This window comes from Scatophagus argus, chromosome 14, assembly GCF_020382885.2.
Source record: "Scatophagus argus isolate fScaArg1 chromosome 14, fScaArg1.pri, whole genome shotgun sequence".
Lineage (NCBI taxonomy): Eukaryota > Metazoa > Chordata > Actinopteri > Scatophagidae > Scatophagus > Scatophagus argus.
Genome location: NC_058506.1, coordinates 13,214,169 through 13,235,636, shown reverse-complemented (window position 1 = coordinate 13,235,636; position 21,468 = coordinate 13,214,169). Strand labels below are relative to the sequence as shown.

At 43.7% G+C, this 21,468-nt stretch overlaps 2 protein-coding genes across 13 annotated transcripts in view; one reads left to right on the top strand and one right to left on the bottom strand.

Moving 5' to 3' along the window:
• The window catches only part of fryb (furry homolog b (Drosophila)), a 56,156-nt gene extending 38,209 nt beyond the window's left edge, over positions 1 to 17,947 (top strand). For 4 of the 11 annotated variants that reach the window (XM_046411635.1, XM_046411627.1, XM_046411633.1 and 1 more), the window contains exons 28-67: positions 61 to 221; positions 322 to 432; positions 631 to 785; positions 1,050 to 1,149; positions 1,297 to 1,468; positions 1,638 to 1,894; positions 1,974 to 2,120; positions 2,329 to 2,497; positions 2,588 to 2,678; positions 2,937 to 3,010; positions 3,911 to 4,061; positions 4,520 to 4,623; positions 5,668 to 5,759; positions 5,932 to 6,025; positions 6,231 to 6,453; positions 6,600 to 6,751; positions 6,955 to 7,142; positions 7,275 to 7,369; positions 7,476 to 7,674; positions 7,754 to 7,975; positions 8,093 to 8,291; positions 8,401 to 8,498; positions 8,652 to 8,822; positions 9,031 to 9,171; positions 9,261 to 9,446; positions 9,574 to 9,738; positions 10,167 to 10,241; positions 10,508 to 10,678; positions 11,057 to 11,065; positions 11,487 to 11,681; positions 11,789 to 11,926; positions 12,027 to 12,241; positions 12,843 to 13,047; positions 13,202 to 13,351; positions 13,476 to 13,574; positions 13,666 to 13,749; positions 14,114 to 14,131; positions 14,368 to 14,478; positions 14,723 to 14,958; positions 15,132 to 17,947. In XM_046411635.1, the coding sequence (XP_046267591.1) occupies positions 61 to 221; positions 322 to 432; positions 631 to 785; positions 1,050 to 1,149; positions 1,297 to 1,468; positions 1,638 to 1,894; positions 1,974 to 2,120; positions 2,329 to 2,497; positions 2,588 to 2,678; positions 2,937 to 3,010; positions 3,911 to 4,061; positions 4,520 to 4,623; positions 5,668 to 5,759; positions 5,932 to 6,025; positions 6,231 to 6,453; positions 6,600 to 6,751; positions 6,955 to 7,142; positions 7,275 to 7,369; positions 7,476 to 7,674; positions 7,754 to 7,975; positions 8,093 to 8,291; positions 8,401 to 8,498; positions 8,652 to 8,822; positions 9,031 to 9,171; positions 9,261 to 9,446; positions 9,574 to 9,738; positions 10,167 to 10,241; positions 10,508 to 10,678; positions 11,057 to 11,065; positions 11,487 to 11,681; positions 11,789 to 11,926; positions 12,027 to 12,241; positions 12,843 to 13,047; positions 13,202 to 13,351; positions 13,476 to 13,574; positions 13,666 to 13,749; positions 14,114 to 14,131; positions 14,368 to 14,478; positions 14,723 to 14,958; positions 15,132 to 15,390 (5,882 nt within the window). In that variant the 3' untranslated portion in view covers positions 15,391 to 17,947. The remainder of the gene's footprint in view (positions 1 to 60; positions 222 to 321; positions 433 to 630; positions 786 to 1,049; positions 1,150 to 1,296; positions 1,469 to 1,637; positions 1,895 to 1,973; positions 2,121 to 2,328; positions 2,498 to 2,587; positions 2,679 to 2,936; positions 3,011 to 3,910; positions 4,062 to 4,519; positions 4,624 to 5,667; positions 5,760 to 5,931; positions 6,026 to 6,230; positions 6,454 to 6,599; positions 6,752 to 6,954; positions 7,143 to 7,274; positions 7,370 to 7,475; positions 7,675 to 7,753; positions 7,976 to 8,092; positions 8,292 to 8,400; positions 8,499 to 8,651; positions 8,823 to 9,030; positions 9,172 to 9,260; positions 9,447 to 9,573; positions 9,739 to 10,166; positions 10,242 to 10,507; positions 10,679 to 11,056; positions 11,066 to 11,486; positions 11,682 to 11,788; positions 11,927 to 12,026; positions 12,242 to 12,842; positions 13,048 to 13,201; positions 13,352 to 13,475; positions 13,575 to 13,665; positions 13,750 to 14,113; positions 14,132 to 14,367; positions 14,479 to 14,722; positions 14,959 to 15,131) is intronic. The other 7 variants (XM_046411628.1, XM_046411631.1, XM_046411632.1 and 4 more) reach the window with 7 other exon arrangements.
• A 303-nt stretch (positions 17,948 to 18,250) lies between these two features.
• Positions 18,251 to 20,983, bottom strand: zar1l (zygote arrest 1-like). 2 transcript variants are annotated; one of them, XM_046411640.1, is made up of 5 exons: positions 20,882 to 20,983; positions 19,789 to 20,437; positions 19,059 to 19,151; positions 18,883 to 18,957; positions 18,251 to 18,682 (listed from the first exon to the last, which is right to left on the bottom strand). In XM_046411640.1, exons 1-5 carry the CDS (start codon positions 20,935 to 20,937, stop codon positions 18,539 to 18,541), a joined length of 1,017 nt encoding a protein of 338 aa, XP_046267596.1. In that variant the 5' UTR covers positions 20,938 to 20,983; the 3' UTR covers positions 18,251 to 18,538. The 2 variants fall into 2 exon arrangements, with proteins under 2 accessions (XP_046267596.1, XP_046267595.1); XM_046411639.1 differs by lacking the exon at positions 20,882 to 20,983 and adding an exon at positions 20,752 to 20,804.
• Positions 20,984 to 21,468: the final 485 nt, after the last annotated feature.

The following is a 21,468-nucleotide window of genomic DNA, read 5'->3' as shown; positions in this document are numbered from 1 at the left end:
TCTGACCTTCCATGTCTCTCTCCTTCTCTCTCCGTCATGCTCACACTCACACCTGCGCAGTCCACCACAGGCGCTTTCTCTTCCCTCAACAGTCTCTCAGACACCATCTCTTCATCCTGTTCAGCCAATGGGCCGGACCCTTCAGTGTCATGTTCACTCCCCTCGATCGTTACAGTGACCGCAACCACCAAATCACTCGCTACCAGTACTGTGCCCTAAAGGTAGGCAATAAACATGTTCTCATACCCTGCTAAGATCCTTTTATTGTGTTATTTTTAACAGAAGTCTTGGCATGAATTTAACTCAACCTTTGTCACCTAGGCCATGTCAGCTGTTCTGTGTTGCGGTCCAGTGTTTGACAATGTGGGTCTCTCTGCTGATGGGTATCTCTACAAGTGGCTTGACAACATCTTGGCCTGCCACGACATACGGGTGGGTCAGCTCAACTAGATTAACTAGTGCCAACTTGTTGCACCATAATTTTTACTGAAAATATAGATCATGGACATACAAATTAAGAAAAGTCCGTACTTTGAGCACCAACAGGTTGTTATTCAAATCAAAGTTTTCCCTATTTCTGTTGGATTAGTCCACATATTTCATAATAACATGTGATAATGTTTGCACTAGGTGCATCGTCTTGGATGTGAGGTGGTCATCCTGCTCTTAGAGCTGAACCCAGATCAAATCAATCTGTTCAACTGGGCTGTGGACCGCTGCTTCACTGGATCTTATCAGCTGGCATCTGGCTGTTTCAAGGCCATCGCCACTGTCTGCGGTAACAGGTAAAGGATCATGCATTTGTTGGTTTTGTGAGAAGGACGTTCTCAAGACAGTGAAGATCCAGCAGCTCCAGGGAAACTGCTCCATTACTTCTGATATTTAAAAATAAAACGAATAGAAGTTATTAGCTTGGCTGCAGTTTAACATCAGTATGTTGTATTCTTTTGTGAAACTGTTCCACACTACCAGCGGCTGTCTGTCAACAATCACTGATTTAATTTTCATTGCAACCGACAATTACTGACTATCTCTCCTTGCTTTGTCAGGAATTACCCATGTGACCTTGTGACCTTGCTCAATCTGGTGTTGTTCAAGGCCTCAGACACCAGCAGGGAAATATATGAGATCTCCATGCAGCTGATGCAGGTACATAGAGCACACGGGAGAAAACAGTACAGCTACAGTGTTTTATATTTATTAATTGCACCTAAAGAAGCAGGAAAGAGAACAGGAGCATAAAGCCAAAACCTGACAATACATTTTGAAGGTAAAGGATAAATAATATTTCTGCAGGTGCTGGAGTCAAAGCTGTGTGCGTACTCTAAACGGATGGTGGAGCAGAAGCCTGGCAATATTTTGTATGGAACACACGGCCCTCTGCCTCCCCTGTACAGCGTCAACCTGTGTCAGCTCTCCAATCAGCTGGCCAGCATGTACCCAGAGCTCACTCTGCCTCTTTTCTCAGGTAAATTTTTCAAGGTGAAGATACTGAGGTTTTTCATTCCAGGAAACAAGGCAAGACAAGATGAGAATCTTGTATTTGTTTTGATGACCTGTACAGATCCCGCAGCTTCCTCAGAGCTCTTGTAACATTAATTCTCCTGAGGTTTTATTTTATTTTTTGAATTGAGCAGAAGTGAGCCAGCGTTTCCCAACCACCCACTCCAATGGCAGACAGATCATGCTATCCTACCTGCTACCCTGGCTCAGTAACATTGAGCTAGTGGACACAGGGCTCCTGCCCCCTGCCTCAAGCCCCTGTACACCAGAGGAGGAACCTCACGGCCAGGGGCAGAGCGTGGGTGTGTCCCCCAGTCTGAGAGGCAACGGCTGGGGATCCCTGCAGGCGACCTCGCTGGTGCTCAACAACCTAATGTTCATGACTGCTAAGGTAAGAAGCCTCCTTTGTCTCCCTTTTCCAATTAAATCACCTGCCTTTAATGGGATTTTTTCCCTCTTTACCTTATCAGTATGGAGACGAGGTTCCTGGACCGGAGATTGAGAACGCCTGGAACGCTTTAGTGTCCAACGAGAGATGGAGCAATAACTTACGGATTACCCTGCAATTCCTCATCAGCCTTTGCGGAGTCAGCAGTGATACCACACTGCTGCCTTATGTAAGTGCTGTCTGTACACACTTACACGCTGCTCCATAGTTTTCAAATTGATTATTTGTTCAAATATACTGGCCTATAATTATTGCTACCTTGTCAATGGCAACAATACAGAGTATTAGATTTTATTACATTTTATAATAATACATAACATAACTAAGATATATTGTGAGCTAAACCAGTTGATATTTTGTATTTGTATTTGTTTAAGATCAAGAAGGTGGTGATCTACCTGTGTCGCAACAACACCATCCAGACCATGGAGGAGCTCCTGTTTGAGCTGCAGCAGACCGACCCAGTCAATCCTGTGGTCTTGCACTGTGACAATCCTCCCTTCTACCGCTTTGCTGCCAGCAACAAAGCCTCCACCTCGCAGACAGGTGGGAGAGTAGTTCGTGTCATATTTTATCATGTCTATAATTTACTGTACCGTAGTTCTGAAGAATATCTCTAAAATGTCTTATATCTAGGCACCACCTCCAGCAGTAACACTGTGGTGGCCGGTCAGGAGAACCTGCCAGAAACAGATGAGAACAAGCTGGTCAGAGAGAATGAAGAGCGGTCAGTATTAATACAATTTATTTAGACTTGTATCGACTTTTCTGAGAAAAACAGCCGAATGGCGCATCACATTGACGCCGCGTTTCATTCAGAGAGCAACAGTCTCTCAACAGGCTTGTACAAATAGTTAAAATATGTGAAACATGACAGCATCATACCAGTTACACGGCATAATTAACAGAAGAATTTCAAACTTTTCAGTCACAAAATAAGATCATTCACACAAATTTCACTTTGAATGTGATGCAATTCTCTCAGCAGGGCCAGGGCTCACAACAGACTGGAGTCTCGCTACAGCAACAGCTCTGGAGGCTCCTACGAGGATGAAAAGAGTAAGTTGTCTTGGTTCTCATGAGAATACACAAACTTACTGGCCTTTTACAGTGTGTTCTGACACACACAGCCTGTGGGAACTCACAGCTGTTTGTTACTTGGAAAGAACTCTAGGACACGGATTCTTCCTGTCAGTCCGTAATGTTCACCACCTAAAACCTAAAACTTTTAAGCTACTTTTCACCGATCCCCTGAATACAGACATAAAACTACAGACTGACATTTTTTTTATGGTGAAGACACTGTGCACCAGGAGTGAATACCTAAATTGACACAGCTATTTACACTGGTGTGGCCATGCTGAAACTCTCACTCACAGAGTTTTTAATCTTTGTTGTTTGCCAAACATGCTGTGTGAACACGATCCCCTATGACACAGGTACAGATTTAACCTCATCCACACCGATGCCTTGCTTCCAGGCGTGAGTCTGCTGCAGTAGTTTAACCAGACATGGTTACAAGGGTCGATCTGTTTGTTGAAAACTGGATTTTTCATGTCCGAGCAGGGGACACTTTTACCAAAGCACACAAAATACAACTTTTTTTGTTGCTTATATGCTCTATTTCAAAAGTACATGTGAGACTTGTTCAAAGAAAATAGAATTAAATATTGTAGTACTGACATAGTGTAGTAGTAAATTACAGTGTACCACTTTGTTGTTGAAATACCTGGACTGTGACTTAACTCGCAGTTTGAATTCCACGTGTTTTGAATGGTTTGTCAGTGACCCGTCTCATTAGCTGTTTGTCACTGCTTTGATTCATGTTGGGAAAAGTCTCTTGTGCTTGACAACCTGTGGTCAGCGTAGTTTAAACAGATATCATTTACTCTCAGAGACTGTATGCTATACATGCTCCAAATATATTTTTACTAACTAAATTTGGGTCTGCTTTTGTAGCTGACCCGCTCCCACCATACGCTGGTTGGCTACTGGGCGTTCTGGAGACCAACCATCCTCAGCCGTTACCCATGCCTGTTAATGGAGGCTGCTGGGCTCCTCTGGTTGACTACCTTCCAGAGACCATCACACCTAGAGGACCACTGCACAGGTATGCACAGATGATTCACTCTGAAAACAACCCCAGAGGTCACACAAAGAGAAGAGACTCAGAGAACAGTGATGTTGCAATCAGTCAGGTTTCAGCAGAGTCAGCAAACACAGGTGTTCATTCACACAGACTAGTTCCATGTGTTCACTGATGGTCTGATAAACTCCAGCAGACATTGATCCCTAGATAGATAGATAAATAGATACTTTATTGATCCTGAAGGAAATTCAAGAGCATTCATGCTCTGTCTCGGTACATGCAGAATGAATATTAGAAGGAATCTTACTTGTGTATTTTCTCCATCTCTCCATCCGAAATGATATTTAGTTTGGATTTATGATGCATTTATTCACAATACATTTATTATATTAATGGGTCTTTATATTCAGGCAAGATACAGGGCAAGTATTGCTCATGTTTTGTGCACTCACTCGATCCATGTATGTGTTGGTCCTCAGGTGTAATATTGCAGTGATCTTTATGACTGAAATGGTGGTGGACCACAGCGTGAGAGAGGACTGGGCTTTACACCTGCCTCTGCTACTGCATGCCCTCTTCTTGGGTAGGTCTACTTAACTTTCTCGTGGTACAAGTCTTTAGCAAAAAAAAAAAAAGAGTAAAAACAAGTGTTATTTAAACAAAGGAAACAGTAAAAACAGCCTGAATGTTATGCGTACATTACAGAACCATTTATTTTTGAAACTACAATATTCTTATGTGAAAAACTGTAGTATAGTATAGTATATATATATATATCTATATATGTGGAAAGTTCCCTGACCTGCCTCAATCTTATCTACCAAAGAGGGAACAAGAAGGTCAAGGTGAAAGAATTTGTACTAAAAAGATACAATCAAAATTTCATCAGTCACTTGGTGTCAACAGGGTGATTTCAGAGCAACACATTAACACAAACACAACCTGGAGGTGTGTAGGTATTTTCTGTGACGTCCAATAAGCTCATACCGTGACAGTCTGAAGTTTTATCTCCATCCGACACACAGAGGACAGACCAGCCTCTCTTGAGTCACCACAGATACAGACACATTCTGCATTTCTCACGAAGACTAACCAACACGTGGACACATACCTGCTCTGTCAGCTGTGTTTTATTATGCAGCGTGTGTGTGCAGCATACCCACCCTCAAGTTTAAACTGTTCATTATCATCCTGTCTCTGTTACTGTGTGCATGAAGTTGTCTAAGAATCCTAGCTGTATTGTTTCATGAATGTTTTACTCGCAGTGTTTCTTTCCTAGTAATGTATATACTGTACATGAGAAATAGGAGATACTAGTGCTGGGGGTGGAAGTTAACAAATGAAGAAGTCTTTGTGCAAGTGGGCATTTAAAAAAAACAACAGTACACCAACAACGCACAGCAACAGCAGCTATCAGTATTTCTTTTCTAATTGATCCTTACATGTAATTCTAGGTTAAATATCAGCCCAAAATCTTATGTAATTACAGAAAAGGACCGACAATGCACTTAATTATTTTGCTGTGATTTCTTCTTTTTTTTCATGTTTCTGTTCCCTCCTGATATAATATAGTGTTCTTTTTGTGTGCAGAGTCTTAATGCTGTTGGATGTGTATTTTATTGACCAGGTCTGGATCACTACAGACCAGAGGTCTATGAGCACAGCAAACGTCTCCTTCTCCACCTCCTCATTGCCCTCTCCTGCAACAACAACTTCCAGGTCAGAGTGGGATCCTAATACTCGCTCTCATTATGGCGTTTTATCCTGAATGAACACTGCATTGCATGTCGTGGCAATGGAAAGTCAGTCAAAGATGAATTCATATCCCCATTTACAAGGCTTTGACCGAATTTCAATAGCCACGGAAGAACCCTCCTATTTGTGTTTCCAGGTAATCGCCTCAGTTCTCATGCTGACGAGAGAGATCAGTGACAACAAGACCCTCACCATTAAGTCCAGCTACCACACGGAATATCAGCAGTCAAGTAAGTAGAAAATATTTTACACACTGACTAATCCTGGGACTGGGATTTGTCAGTGTATTGAAATGATTGTTTGATCAGCTTTCACATGGGAGAACTGATGAAAATGTGCTGAAACAGTACAGTACATATGAATGAAAAAGCTGTTGGGATATATATATTAATAGCAGATTTAATTCTGTGTACTCTTATCATCATGTTCCTTTAGATACACCTGATTTCCTGCGAGAGTGGCAGGCGTCTCCAGTTGTGGACTCTGGTCTCAGCTCCACTTCCAACTCTTCTTCAGCCAGTCTGGGCGGCGGCAGCAGCACTGCAGGCAGTGTTGGAAATTTGCCCCTTGTGACTCCCGATGACCTGGAGGACCTTGATGATACGCCCAACGAAACAGACGAGAAAACAAACAAACTCATCGAGTTCCTCTCCACCAGGTACGCACACCTTCACCAGTATTTAGTTCATTTTTACTGCAGAAGTGCCACTGCTGCATTTTTGTTGTGCAAACGTTGAAGCAGGTGTGTTGTAATTTAAGTGCTTGTGTAACACGTGTGTGGTGCTACTGGTGGTGGGTATACAGTGCCTGGAGTACTGTGTTGTTGTTACTCAGAGCGTTTGGGCCGCTGTGGGCGCATGAGGACATCACACCAAAGAACCCCAACTCCAAGAGCACGGAGCAGCTGTCCAACTTCCTACGCCACGTTGTCTCTGTCTTCAAGGAGTCCAAGTCAGGTGAGAAACCACTCACATTAATACCAAATATCAGCCCACCAAACGAACCAAGCAAAACCCAACCATTGGTACAAAATATATAATGAAGTCAAGAATAGAGACTATTTCTCCCCAACAATGATGTAATTTATTAAAAGTAATAACCCTAAACAAACCCGCCTGAGTGTATCTTTATGTGTGTTTGTACCTGTCGGCTTATACAGACTTTCACCTGGAGCAACAGCTGAGCGACGTTGCTCTGCAGACGGCTCTCTGCAGCTCTTCCCGTCACTACGCTGGGCGCTCTTTCCAGATATTCAGAGCCCTTAAACAGCCCATCAACAACCACGCCGTCTCTGACCTGGTCTCACGGCTTGTCGAGGTGGTAGGAGAGCACGGGGATGAGGTGCAGGTGAGAGAGAACGTGGGATTGTGAGGTTGGAAGTAGGCATTTGAGGGAACTGTAACAGCAACCAGTTTACTCTGTGAAAGAGAATGCATGTTGGTGCCGAGTGTGTAATTCAACAACACACGTGTGTTTCAGGGCTATGTGATGGAGGTGCTGTTGACACTGGAGTCAGTGGTGGTGAATTTAGCAGAATGTCTGAAAAACAGCGACCTTATGGCAGCTCTAACAAGGTAGGATCGTTATGAATGAACACAGCCGTTCTAAAACTCATCTGATTTTTTAAGGACTTCATCCAACATATTTGAACGTGTAATTCTTCCTGCGTTTGATTCACAGGACGTGCTCACCAGATTTTGTGACTAGTGACAAACTGATGAACCGAAAAAGCACCGGTCAGCTGAACTTCCCTGGCCCAGGATTTGTCGGTCTGTCGTCACAGCGACACCAACGCTCCTACTCAGTCCCCAAGAAGTTTGGCGAGTGCGCTCACCAGTCGAGTGATCCTCCTCGCAGTGCAACTCTGGACCGCATCCAGGTAAGACAGGGAGATTCTTGTTCAGTGTGACACTTTAAAGCATCCCACTAATTCAGATTAATTAATTTTCAATCTACAGGCCTGCAACAGTCACGGCCTTGCCCGAACAGGAAGAACCCCTGGGTCCTGCACATCATCAACCAATCGTATTGATCCCAGTGTTCTCTCAGATCCTGCCCATGTTTCCCATCCCTCATCAATACTCGCCACAGTCTTCTGGGTGGCAGTGTCACTCATGGAGTCAGACTTTGAGTTTGAATATCAGATGTCACTTCGCCTGGTTCACAAGTTGCTGTCAAAGGTAGATAAGATGAAACTCTGATCTTAGAGGGGAAGTTTTATGATCGTAGACACAAGAGTTAGGACACCAGCGAGACCAAGTAATTTTAACTGGGGTATCAACACTCTTATTTCCCAGGTGCCCTTAGACAGAGCAGAGAACCGCGAACGCCTGGAAAAGCTGCAGGCTCAGCTGAGGTGGAGCGGCTTCTCTGGGATTCAGCAGCTTTTGTTGAAGGGTTTTACCTCCCAGGCCACGTTTGACCTCACCTTACAGCTCTTCTGCCAGCTCACACCAGTCTCTCGCGTGCCTGTTGTTGACAGTTCACAGTCCGTAGGTAGGTATTTTCATCCTGTCGTATTTTATTAGATTCGTGAACACTGCAGTTCCATCTGTTTTTTTTAAACCGGATGGTGTTGAAAGTGCAACCTTGTCTCTCTGCGCAGGTTTCCCTCTGAATGTACTGTGTCTGCTGCCTCATCTCGTGCAACACTTTGGCCACCCAACTCAGTTTTGTAAGGAGAGCGCTGAGAGGATCGCACAGGTACTGTACAATTCATTACTTGAGGGTAATCTGGTTTGCATGGGGTCAGGTTAGACTCTATCGCATATTAAACCAAGTTTGTCTCGAAGGAAGGCGTGAGTGATGAGAACAATGCAGTTAAAAGCAGCCTGCTTTGTCTTCGCTCTCTCTCAGGTGTGTTTGGAGGAGAAGCACACAAAGCTCTCACATTTGGCCCATGTGATGACTCTGTATAAGACTCGCTCCTACACGCGGGACCCTTTCTCCTGGGTCAGTGTGGTTTGCCGCTACCTCCATGAGGCTTTCTCCGACATCACACTCAACATGGTCACCTATATGGCTGAGGTGGGTGCTAATAAATGTGCAGTGCCAGTTGGGTTCATGTTGACATTTTGCTGAAAGATGGCACTTTTCAATAATCTGCCAGTCATTAAAGGATAAGCCAGTCATCTACAATCCAGTCTTATACTGGTCATTGACATTGCCCCTAAACAAGACAAATTTTGTGTTTGTATGCTTTGTCACTCACTGAATGACTCTTTCTATCTCTCAGCTACTGGATAAGGGCCTTCCCAGTATGCAGCAGTCTCTTCTCCAGATAATCTACTGTCTGCTCAGCCACATGGACCTGACTGCTGTACAAGTCAAACAATTCAATGCTGATGTCACAAAGACCATTGAGAAGTTTGTTCAAGTAAGCATCCTACAGTATTTTGCGTAAGGTGAAGTTCATTCTACCACTATTCCATCTCTTATATTGTATACTGTGTTTATGATTCACAGACCGTGCACTGGAAGGATGCCTTAAACATCTTGAAACTAGTGGTATCACGCTCTGCCAGCCTGGTTCATCCGGTGTACGGCCACTCACAGGGTGACCTATCTAATCTAGAGGTCAGCAGGGTGTGGGACGGTTCAGCCAAGGCTCTGCCTGGTAAAACACTGGACTTCACCTTTGACATCTCTGAGGTGAGGAAGCGACTAAATTAAATGGATATTGAAAATACCCCTCACCCCCTTACTAACATTCAAAACGTCTATTAAGTGGTTGTGATACACATTTTCATTGGTGCCTGCCTCTGCGTGTGCCTCACAGACTCCAGTCATTGGCCGTCGGTTCGACGAGCTCCAGGGTTCAGGGGGTAGGGAGGGGAAGGCCAGAGCCATGGCTGTAACCCGCAGTACATCCTCCACCTCTTCTGGATCCAACTCCAACACCATCCTCGTACCTGTCAGCTGGAGGCGACCGCAATCCTCTCAGGTAGAGTTAGACCTCACTATTAAGGTATCGTCATATCATAATTTTAGATTTACATTTGTTCACATACCTCTAACTCAAAGTCTACCATCTCAAAACTGCTTGGTGTGGTAATACCAGTAACAAACTATTATTATGACAACCGTAAGTGCCTCATTTGATATATTCAGTGACATAAAATACATATGAGTTCTCTGTAGGTACTTGCCTTTGTTTAGTGCCACAAACAAAAACTATGTTATACTTTGTCTATGTGTGTAAATGCTAAATTCATGTAGGCACTAATCTGATTTTTTGATTATTCAAATATCTGAAGCATTTTAACATGAACAAGAAAGTGCAAAGGAACAATCTTGAGTACAATTAGAGTTTATGTCGTTTCCCTCTTCAATAAATAGTGATATTTCTTGCCGTCTTCCTCCTACATACAGAAAAGGACCAGAGAGAAGCTGGTGAACGTTTTGTCTCTTTGTGGACAAGAAGTTGGACTCACAAAGAATCCATCTGTAAGCCATTTCACATTGCATATTTACAATACTCAAGTGCTTGTTTAATAGAAAAGGGCAGAAGTCACTTTTGTCTAAGGCAAAATGCTCTTCTTTGTACTCTTTTTAAAAGTCGAGCTTTTGAAATTATTAACCCAGACAAGGTTCTTTAATTTTTCCACATATTTATAGAGAATAATGCCTCTTATTGTTCATAAGGAAATGTTTCATGTGAACTTCGCTGGCTGCCGATGATCAGTTTAAATAAATTTGTTCCTTCACATCAGGTGATCTTCTCATCATGTGGCGACTTGGACATGATGGAGGTACGGGAGAGTGGTGTGTCATCAGAGGAAGGTGGGACCAGAGAGGACACACTAGACGACACCGCCAGTGAGCAGCAGTTTAGGGTTTTCCGAGACTTTGACTTTCTGGACGTGGAGTTGGAGGACGGAGAGGTGAGATTCATATTTCACCATATGTTACCCACGGTCACTTAAATTGCATCACTTGATTTAAGATAAGATAAGATGAACTTTATTGATCCCACTGTGCGGAAATTCACTTGTCGTGGCAGCTCACAAGAACAGAGAAGAATGCAAAAAAGCAGTGCAAAACATTTTCAAAAATATAAAGAGATAATAAATTAACAATTTTCAAGTACAGGTGTAAGGTGTAAATATTAAAATGTCTGTCTCTTTCCCCCTCCTTTACCTTTATTTGACATTCATTTCCTTCTTTAACATCAATATGTTTGAAATGTATTTCTCTGTCCCTCCTCCTTGTCTCTCTCTCTGTCTAACTCTGTGTCTCTCTCTCTTCCCCTTGCTGCCTAGGAGCTCCAGGTAAGGTTTCTCACACTGAGCACTTTCATTAGCTTCTTTAAGCGCTGTGGTGTTGCTGGCTCATTTGTTTCCCTCTGAAAAAAACAAAACAAAACACAAAGGATGATTGTGCTTCATTTTGCTCTCACAGCTTGGTTGCAGAGCTGCATTTCTGACATTATTTCTGTTTGTCATAATAGATTTTGTCATGTCTATATGGGATAAAGATTATCGTATCGAATTCAAAACAGCCTGTCCAGCATATTTTCATGCCATAAATAACAGTTCATTTTGCATCTTGTGCTTGTTATCAGACTCTCTTAGACAGCAACTGTTCATCATCTTTGAAGTTAATGTGAAAATGGTCTTTGAAATTCACTGCCTCCATTGCCTCTTCCTTTGTCTTCCAATGTGTATGCGTGTTTGTGTGTGTTTCATCTAGGGCGAGACAGTCGATAACTTTAATTGGGGCGTGCGACGGCGATCTCTGGACAGCACGGAGCTGGGTGACCTGTTGGAGGAGAGCCAGCACTCAGGCAGCACCCCCAGTCTGGGCCACGAGGACCCACACGATTCAGATGAGTCCTCAGAGGAAGAGGAGTCCTCGACCAGCCAGAGCCTCTCTCACTCTCAGCTTGTGCGTAGCCGTTACCGTCAGATCAGCGCATCATTAACGTTCACTGAAGCCTGAAAAACTTTGTTGTTCAAAATGATAGATATTCCTGGTTTGCCTTCCTCTTCCAGACTAACCCCTCTCCATCAGAGGAAACCAATCACACCGATTCCTTATCTACTTCTTACGACACATCTGCCGACCCACAGTCCCTCAATGCCACCACACCAGGCCAGGGAGTGCTCCATGATGATCACAGTGGCCTACATGTGAGGAATAATACACGTCAACAAATACTTATATGTACTTGCGAATTTGTACAGATTCGCTTGTTATCTTCAGAAAGATGTAATATCTTTGTCTCCTCAGGGGAGGGTGTGTGCTGACGATGAGGACACTCAAGCCCAGGATGACGAGTTATCACTGAGCGCCAATGAGCTCCCTCATGGCTCGGACTGCGGCGAGAGCTTCACCCTGGAGTTGCCGGGGCAACCTCAGGATCAGCCGTGCAATCTGGATCACAGCCTCAACCCAGACTACTTCCATCCTCCGTTGGACTTTCTAGACCCCAACTGTCTGCCCAGGTGAGTGTGACAGATAGGGAGTAAAGGAACAGGAAACACATGGAGTCTTGTTTCACTGGATATTTTTTCATTAGTTAGCATATTGACTGACAATGGGACTAAGCCTTGATTGAACTGTAGTCTAAATGCTTTGTTTGTGTGTATGATACAACCATAATGTTGCACTGTGCCAGATGGGGTCATTTATTATAAGCTGTCATTCACTGAAAAGTGTGCAGTAAATACTTTAAGACATCCAATTAATCTTGCATTCTCACACATGTAAACCGCAATTAAAATAATGGTAATGCTTCATGACAACAGACAAACCTTGTGTAAGCAACTAAATCACTAGATAGAAACCCTGCTACATAAGTAATACTAACACTATTTCTCAAGCCCTTCTAGTTACATTCAACATGTTACATTCTTTTCTTTGTTGCATTGCATTTTCTGTACTCTGTAACCCATATTTTAGGCTGTGCAAAAATAATAATAATTTTTAATTTTAAATACTGCTTGAACCACTTCTAAAAGGCACAATCGCATTATCCAGTTCATATAATCCCATGAGGTAGCTGGGCAAATGATTTTGAAACTCACATCGCTTTCCCATTTTCAGCTTACGTGATGATGTCGACGACTTGGAAGACCTTGGTTTTCCTCCTCCCCCCTCTCCATTTTTCTCCGCCATCTTGGCAGCCTTCCAGCCCACAGTGTGTGATGATGCTGAGGAGGCGTGGCGCTGTCATATCAACCAGCTTGTGACCGACTCGGATGGCTCCTGTGCTGTCCACACTTTTCAGGTCTTCTCATCTCTCTTTAAGGTAAGAAGGATTAGTGGAAATTGGTCAGAATAAAGTGTATGCATATTTTAACTATGTGACTAAGATGCTCATTTTTCACAAAGCCTTATACCCAGTGGGATTTACATACATGTAAGTGTAACAGTACATAATTCCTCAAACTTTCTTTTCCCAGAACATCCAGGGTAAATTCTGCCTCCTGACGACTGATGTTGCCACTTACCTCGGAGAGGGCTTACGAGGCATCGGCTCAAAGTTCCTCAGGTCCTCACAGATGCTGACCACGTGCTCTGATTGTCCCACAATTTACATTGATGCTGACACGGTGAGTATTGCTGGCAGATAGTTGACTTGGTCTCGGTTGGATCGGCCCAGTGGGACTAGTCAGGTGAGTTTGATGCACTGAACTTATTTTTCATCTCCTCGTTTCTTTTTGTTGGTATTTCCAGATCATGTCCTATGGTCTCCTTGAAAAGATGAAGTTCAGTGCGCTGGAGCTGCAAGAGTATTTGGATACCTACAACACCAGAGAGGAGGCTGCTGTCTCGGTAATTGAACCTTTTACGTGTCATTAATGAATCTGTTCTTTTTTTTTCCATTCAGACTAACTAAATATCTTAACCTCCCTTTTTTTGTCAGTGGCTGAGGAACTGTAAGGACACATTTCCCAGGTGTCCTGGTGACAGTGTGGTCACCTGCCAGCCTGGAGACTCAGAGGAGAAGGTAGAATACAAAGTTAATTACTGAAACATGCAGATATCTAGAGTTTACTGTCAAACACATTTAACATATGGGTAACTTCTTCTTCTTCTTCTTCTGTGCTTTTTATTTCTGATCTCTTCGCTCCTCTATGATTTTTGTCATACTGAAATGTTTGCTCTCTGTGCATGTTTGCTGTTTGGTATCTATTTTATACTCCAACACTAAATGAGATTTAAAGCTGCTGCGTTTTATACACTTTAAGCTAATTCTTGGTAGCTTGACTGTGAAGAGTCATGCTTTACACTGTGCTGCGCATGTGTTTGATTGACACTTTGTCTTCCTCTCACCTCACTCTGGCGCCCTAACATGCTCTCTTGCTGTCTAGCAAATGGAGTCTCTTGCAGTAAGTTCTCTTACAAATTTCTTCCCTTCACTGCCGTAGATTCCTTTTTAATAAACTGCTTAATTTACTTTGCACAAAACAGCGGTCTAGCTGTTATTGTGTGTTTGTATTCCTCTGCATGTGTATGTATGTATATATGCGGTGTGTACTTTTGAAAATGTGTGACTGTGTTGTTGTGTCTGTGTGTTCTCTGCTGCTGATGAAGCTGAGCCTGTTTATTCTTTAATGTCCTCTAGCAACTGGAGCTTTGTCAGAGGCTCTACAAGCTGCACTTCCAGCTTCTTCTCCTCTTCCAGTCCTACTGCTCACTCATTGGTCAAGTTCACGCCATCAGCTCTGTGCCTGAGGTGAGCCATGATGGGTTATTGTTCACAAAGCCATGATTCACAGTCCTAACATAACAGGTTATTTCGTTGATTCTCTTGTGACTATGTGAAAACATTCCCCATTCATCTGTTGTCACAACCAAATACATCCAATAAGAACACTGTGGATGTTTTTCTACTCAACTGTTGGATAAGAAAGGATTCAATATTACTCACACACGCACATACTCTGCCACCATTTGCCCCCTCCCCCCTTACCTCGTAGCTGCTGAACATGTCTCGAGAGCTCACTGATCTGAAGACCAGTTTGCAGGCAGCGGAGGCGGCTGTAGCCAGCGACCTGGAACACAAACACTTGGCCCACACTCACGCACACGCCACCCAGGTGGCAGCCATGGTTGTGCCCAGCTTTTCCACTTCAGAGGCAGCTGTGCAGGCCATACTGGAGTGCCTTAAGAATCACGAGTTCACCAAAGCCGTGCGCTACATCCAGGAGTTCAGGTGAGTAAAATTACCTACACAACCTACACAAGATAATGGTTTCCAGCTCAACATCCAGTAGTTTGTGCTGATGTTTAATATCCTGAAATATGGACATTTGGTCTAAATCTTCATTAGTGTAGCACATCTTCTGTCTAATCTAATCTCTCACCTTTTTTTAATCTTGTTTTCAGGAGGCAGTGGCCAAACGGAGTGTTCGGTGGCAGCTCAGAGAGCGAGGTCCAGACACTACTCAACGTCTACTTTCGACACCAGACACTGGGCCAGACTGGCACGATTGCCCTGGTTGGGTCCCGCCAGGACCTCAGCCTCATCTGCTCCAAGCTGCTGGAACTCAACGGGGAGATTCGCGACATGATCCGCCGCGCCCAGGGTTACCGGGTCGTCACAACTTACCTCCCCGACTCCAGCGCCTCCGGGACCAGCCTCTGACAGGAGCTCAGGAGCCCCCCACCCCCCCCTTCCCCACCCTTACCTCCCCCGCCACTGCAACCACTGACCCTTCAAAAACCATCTCAGTCTGTACTTACAGACGAGGCCCAGCACTCACACACCTGGCCCCTGCCTCCTCCTGTGTGTCTGCTGCCTCGGCTGCACAGCTACAGACAGATTCCTGCCAACTGCCCTTTGCAACACCAAAACCAGAACGATATTTAGACCATGAACCGAGACTTTCGCCGCTGTCCTCATCCTCATCCACTGTAGACCCTGATGCACATTTGCCTGATTTTCCCAAACCCCCAGACCTGTTCTCATCACACAGCTGCTCAAACAGACCAGATTTTACACTGCCGCGCACACAAGAGCCAAGGAGGAGCTATTTCAATCAGAACCTCGATTATCGTTTTAGAGGACATTCATCGCCCAGTTCACCACTGTTACATTTACACGGCAGCAAAGACCTGATATCATCTCTTACATCTAACATGCTCCCGACTGTAGCCTCAGAACCAATCTTGCTTGCACACTCTCGCACAAATGCAGCACCCATCACCCCTCGGGGCTCACATCTTCCCCATTTCCCCCGCTCTCCATACAAACACTCAAGGTCAATTCTACACCGAGGCCATGACGTGGTCCTAACTCAATGCCCTGCCCCGTCTTCATGCCTTCTCCCTCTCCCACCTCCTCCTCCGCCTCCCCTTCCCACCGGCCCAGAAGAGGCTGCAGCATGGGGTTGTTGTTGCTCCCTCAGTGGTGCTGCTACACCCTTATCTCGCTACCTGGGGAAGGTGGGGCACGCCGCCCTGCCCCTATTGAAAATAGGGGGGCTCCTGAATGCTGAACCGTCAGACGTCCAGACCTGAGACGTAAACTTATAGTGCCAGTGGACCTACAGAGCTTGGAATCCTATTAATCCAAATGCCTGGAACCAAAAGATCTTTGAATCTGAAAAGGATAAGACAACATCCGAGATGTACTTGCAGACTAGACACTTATGGAATCATGTCCCTGACAACAATTGGATGTATATGCGAACGCACTAGATACAACAGATTGCTGCCTGCTGGTAAAGATGACCTGATGTGATTCTGTCTGAGCACTCGCTTCACTTTGCAGCCACATGTTGTGAAATTGATGTGCTCTTGGTTTAAGTCCTGCTTGATGGTCGTCATTCAGCACCTAAGCTGTTCTGCACATGAGGACCTGTGAAGGCTCTTAGCTTGGATTCATAACTTGCTTCCCAGAGGAACTCAAGACCTGATTGAACTTGACTGACTGTTGCTCTCTCCTTCAGGAAGAACATAGTTTACTGGTGGTATCACCAGAGACAGTGAAGAAGCTACCGGTGGCACTATGTAACATCACTGGTAGAGTTTTCTCTATTGCACTAAGTGGAGTTTTGGTATTCGTTTTAAAAAAAGATGTTACAGAAAGTAGGTTATGTTACTGTTTGTTACTGTGAGAGAAAGGCTGTCACTTTCCCGAAGAAGGAAAAGCCAAAAGCTGAATTAACTTTTCTCTCCTGTTGTGTCTACTGTTTTGAGACCTCTTTTTGGAGGAAATCGTGCAATGCATGACCCAGTTGAATGCTTTCTACTGTACTAGTGTCCCTTTTTGCTCCCTGAAAGCCTAACCTCTCCAGACTGACTGAAAGACTGATCGACAAAGAGCAGCTGCAGGATGTTCAAGCATAATTCCTCATGCTGCCTCACGCTGTGTTTGTATTCTGTCAGTCCTACTGTTGTAAACATTGGTAGACTAATCATGCCATTATATGTGCACTCCTCTGTGGCTAGTGGTAGCATCATTAGTGAGTGCACATACTGTATATATCTCACTGTCCTACACTGTAACACACTGACCTTATGTGTTCACACGCCATGAGGATGGTGCATGTATACACTCAAATATTTTGTCTTTCTGTCTGTATACTGTTTCTAGTTATGGGCACACAACCATTGTAGCATATGTTTGTGTGTGGTATGTGGTTACCTTACACGTAAGAAAAATGCTGACATTCAGCACTCACCGTTGATGTTCAAAACAAAACCTGTGCTACTACTGAAGTCAAACACTTCCTGTCGTCAGCCCTTTTTTTGTGACTCTCCCTCGTTTCCCCTCTAGGAGTTACTTACTGTACAAATGTCTTTTTCCTATTTATATCTGATCAGCTATAAATCAACACTCATCTGACTTGGTTTTATATTGATGTTTGTTCTCTCAAATCAAACTGCCATGCATGCATCTTCTGTGTACTGTATGGGGTGTTGGAGCTATTTATTAACAAAATCATATTTTATCTGAAAGATATGTTTGTATGAGGTACAAAAGGGAGCTTTGAGCTCATGTGGGTATGTTTTTTTTTCCTGTGTGTGGGAGAAAGTGTGTGTGCATGCTAAACAAGAAATTGCACATTTTTAAAGCTTTTAAGAGTAAAACTGTAGTTGTTTTTCCCCACCTTGTAAATACTTTTACAGCCTTTGTGAAGTTGTTTTTGAGTTGATGCTCTGTACAAGTCTATGTCAAAGTAAAAGACACAAAACTACTTCTTTGTCCATTTCAATCAAATCCCCCCTCACTTTGTGCATCAAAAATAGACTGGATATGGGTTTCAATATTAACATTCTGAACATTTTAACATTTAAGACCACATTTGTTGTTAGTCGTTCAGTTAAGTGTTATGTTTAGCCTCAGCACTGACCATTTTGCTTTCTATAGACCTTAATTTCTTACTGAAGATTCTTTAGTAAGTTTTAACGTTTAGGTTATTATGCTGAAAGCTGCACACAAGTCAAACCACACTGAACCAATATAATCTACAAGAATTCAACTTTTGAGATGCAGTGTGTTTATTTCAGAACCTTTATTTCTTCTTACAAAATGTTTTTTTTTTTCGTGTTTAGCACCAGGACAAACAAAGGGGCAACAAGACAACCTTTTTTTTTTTTTTTGGAGAAGACACTTCAAATAAAGACAGAGATTCATCTACTCGCCAGCAGAAGAAAAAATCCATCTCTTCGAGTCTGTTACCGGAGGCCATCTGTGACATGTGCAGGTACTACTACGTCTGCTGACCAAGTGCCATCACACCTACATGAGGAATGGGCGGGACCAGAGCGAACATGAGGGGCCGAGCTCACATGATGTATTTAAAGCTGTAGGTGGCGTCGCAGGACAGCCTCATGCCCTTGCAGCGACAACACAGGTCCTGGCGGTGGGGCCTCTTCATGTTAATGTGCCTCTGCTTCTTCTCACAGCTGCAGCAAGTCTGAGAGCAGCCCTGAGGCACAGGGGGAGGAGACACTATCAGTCATCATCAGATATATTCAGTGATATTAGGAAAATTCAAGATGAACAATCTTCAAGCACGTAAGACTGAGAAAAATGTTGATACATAATCCAAATGTTAAGAGTTCAACATCAAATCCAAGTGATTAAATTATCATGTGACATTTCCTCTTGGAGAAGACATAAATGTACCTTGCAGAGGATGGACTCCACTCTGTAGGGGTTGAACCCCACCTGACACTTCCGGCAGAGCTGCTTGTAGTACACCTGACAAGATTTAAAACATATACATGAAATCTTACCATGAATGCACATTTTTCCAGAACATATGTGAGTGCATGCTAAACAATAGACTGCAGGTCACTAACCTTACTGGTTCCAGAGATGCACCACACATAAGCACTCTCCCACCGGACGTTGCACTTTTTGCAGTGGAAAAAGCCATACCTCTGCTCCAAGAACTACAGTGTGGACAAACGGATCATTTGCGCACAAAGACGAGGTACATCTGGGTCATGCTGAATGGGCTAACTCTTTCAGAGTCTGAAACAAGGCTGGATCACCAGCCAGGGGCAAAGTAGGCAACTGACAGCAGAACTCCAGGGAGCTCAAAACATTGCTTATCTGAAATCTGTCATTTTATTTCCTGCACTGTACCTTTATTATATTTTTTAATTCTTCTGTTTAATTTTATTTCAACCTTCTTAATTCTTGTGGTTGTCATTTTACTGGCCTGAATTTCTTGTCTTAATTCATTTGTACTCCTTATTTAAAGCATTACCTTGTTGTTACAATAAGAAACTTTGCCGCATGTTCTTCTTATTAAATGGAGAATTTGTACTACTAAAGCACAGTATGACTCAACATAAGGCCTACGTGCAGGTGCCTGTATGAAATCTAATTTTAAGATTTCATTGTCAGCAAATTACCACACAGCATTTGTAGAAATGGAGGAAACTGGGACTTGGTGAGGCCCAGTAGTTATTTTTTCCTCCTCCAGCATGTTAATCCAGTCATATTAAAATGCCCACATGGATCATTTTAATACCATGCACCTTTAGTTATAATGTGAATTCCAGTGAGAGTTCCCTGCATCACCTGAAAGTTGGACCCCTTTGACGACCGGTGGAAGGTTGTCTTCAAGTCCTTCGCTATGCGCTGACGTGGATGAGCCTCAGCATCCACGTCAGAGTCGGCTTGTTCGTCGGCTTCGTCCTCTCCCTCATCAGCACCTTTGTCTTCATCGTCGTCGAATTTCTTCAGGTGGATCCTGCGGTCAAACACCGGCGAGTAGATGGAAACGGGCCTCAGGAAGCGCAGGTTGCTCACTGGCGGCGTGTTGCACAGCGCCGGTTTCAGCAGATCCGGGCTCTTCGGAGATGTTGGGCACACGTGATGGTCGCCCTCCAAGCAGGACAACGTTTTTGGACCCAGCGAGCACTGGACGGTTTTATTCACTTTGGCGTTTACTTGCACGCCGCACTCTTTGGTGTTTGCCTTCTTTAGCGGAGGGGGTAAACCGGGGTTGACCTGGGATATGATGGCCTTGCAGAGCTCCAGGTAGTTGAGGCCCTGAGGGGTGATGAAGCGGCCCTCTCTCTTTACCCAGCCGCTGTCCTGAGCCGGGGGAGCGCAGGCATTGTACGGTGGAACCGTGGACAGGAACCCCTCCATCCTGGAGCCATGAAACCAGTCCAAGTGCTTCCTGCTGGGGTTTAAACAGTCGCCTTCTTGTGGCACTAATTGGCTGATTGAGAACAGGGGCGAGCAGGCTTTAATTGAGCTGCCATGTACAGAAATATTTAGAATTCACGTTAAAAAACTTCTGACTACTTCTAATATTGTATTTACACTGAGAAAACACATCAACCATACACCAAGCTCAGGATTATGAATTTAGTCGGTCATTTTAAATAATTAAATCGCGTCTTTAGATCTTAATGATGTTCCTTGTTAAAGGTTATTTCATTTAAATACAAAATGTGTGTTTTTTTTCTTCCCCAGCCTGAAAATATATTAAACTGACTTGATATAAGAGTGATTTAGGTTTGAGGAGCGCACATGTGAAACATTATATTGGAGCTCCCCCTGTAGCTCATAATGGCCAGAGAGCCAAAGAAAAAGCATGCAGCTGATCTTAGAGACATCTGTTCCTTTGAGGTGGATGTTCCGCAAACCAGTATGGCCTCACATTTGTAGCGCTTTAAAATCACGTGCATTTCTCAGGAAACCAGCAATTAGCTCCATACAATGACAAGTGTAACGAAAGTAAATGCACCTGTAATGCAAAAGGGGAGCAGATGTGCTTGGATGCGGAAGTATCACATGACTGAATAGGTTAGCAGGACAAGGAAAAGGGGGCCTAAAATGTGTCTGAGAAAAGGCCTCATTAATAGATGCAGACTGGCTTGAAAAAGACCCCTTAATAAGCAGGAATTCCTTTAAAATATGAATAGCACTATAGAGGAGCAGCTAAATGTTTCGTGCACACATGAATGTCGCCCTAATTAGAACATTATGTTTATTGTGACCCTGTCTCATTTATGAGATAATTTCCTCGTTTGAAAAAAAAAGAAACGGTGTGCTGGTGCGTTCACGTGCAGTCGGAAAACTAATACTTAGAGCATTAAAAAATGAATCCAAGGATAACAAGTCAACCCAAAATTTAACTTTCTGTAGTGTAAGATGTGCTTGGGTGGCTTTTGCGATAAACACAATTATGTCCCTATTTCAGTGTCTGTTTAACTTGTAGACGTTTTCACATTTTTTTAAAAAAAA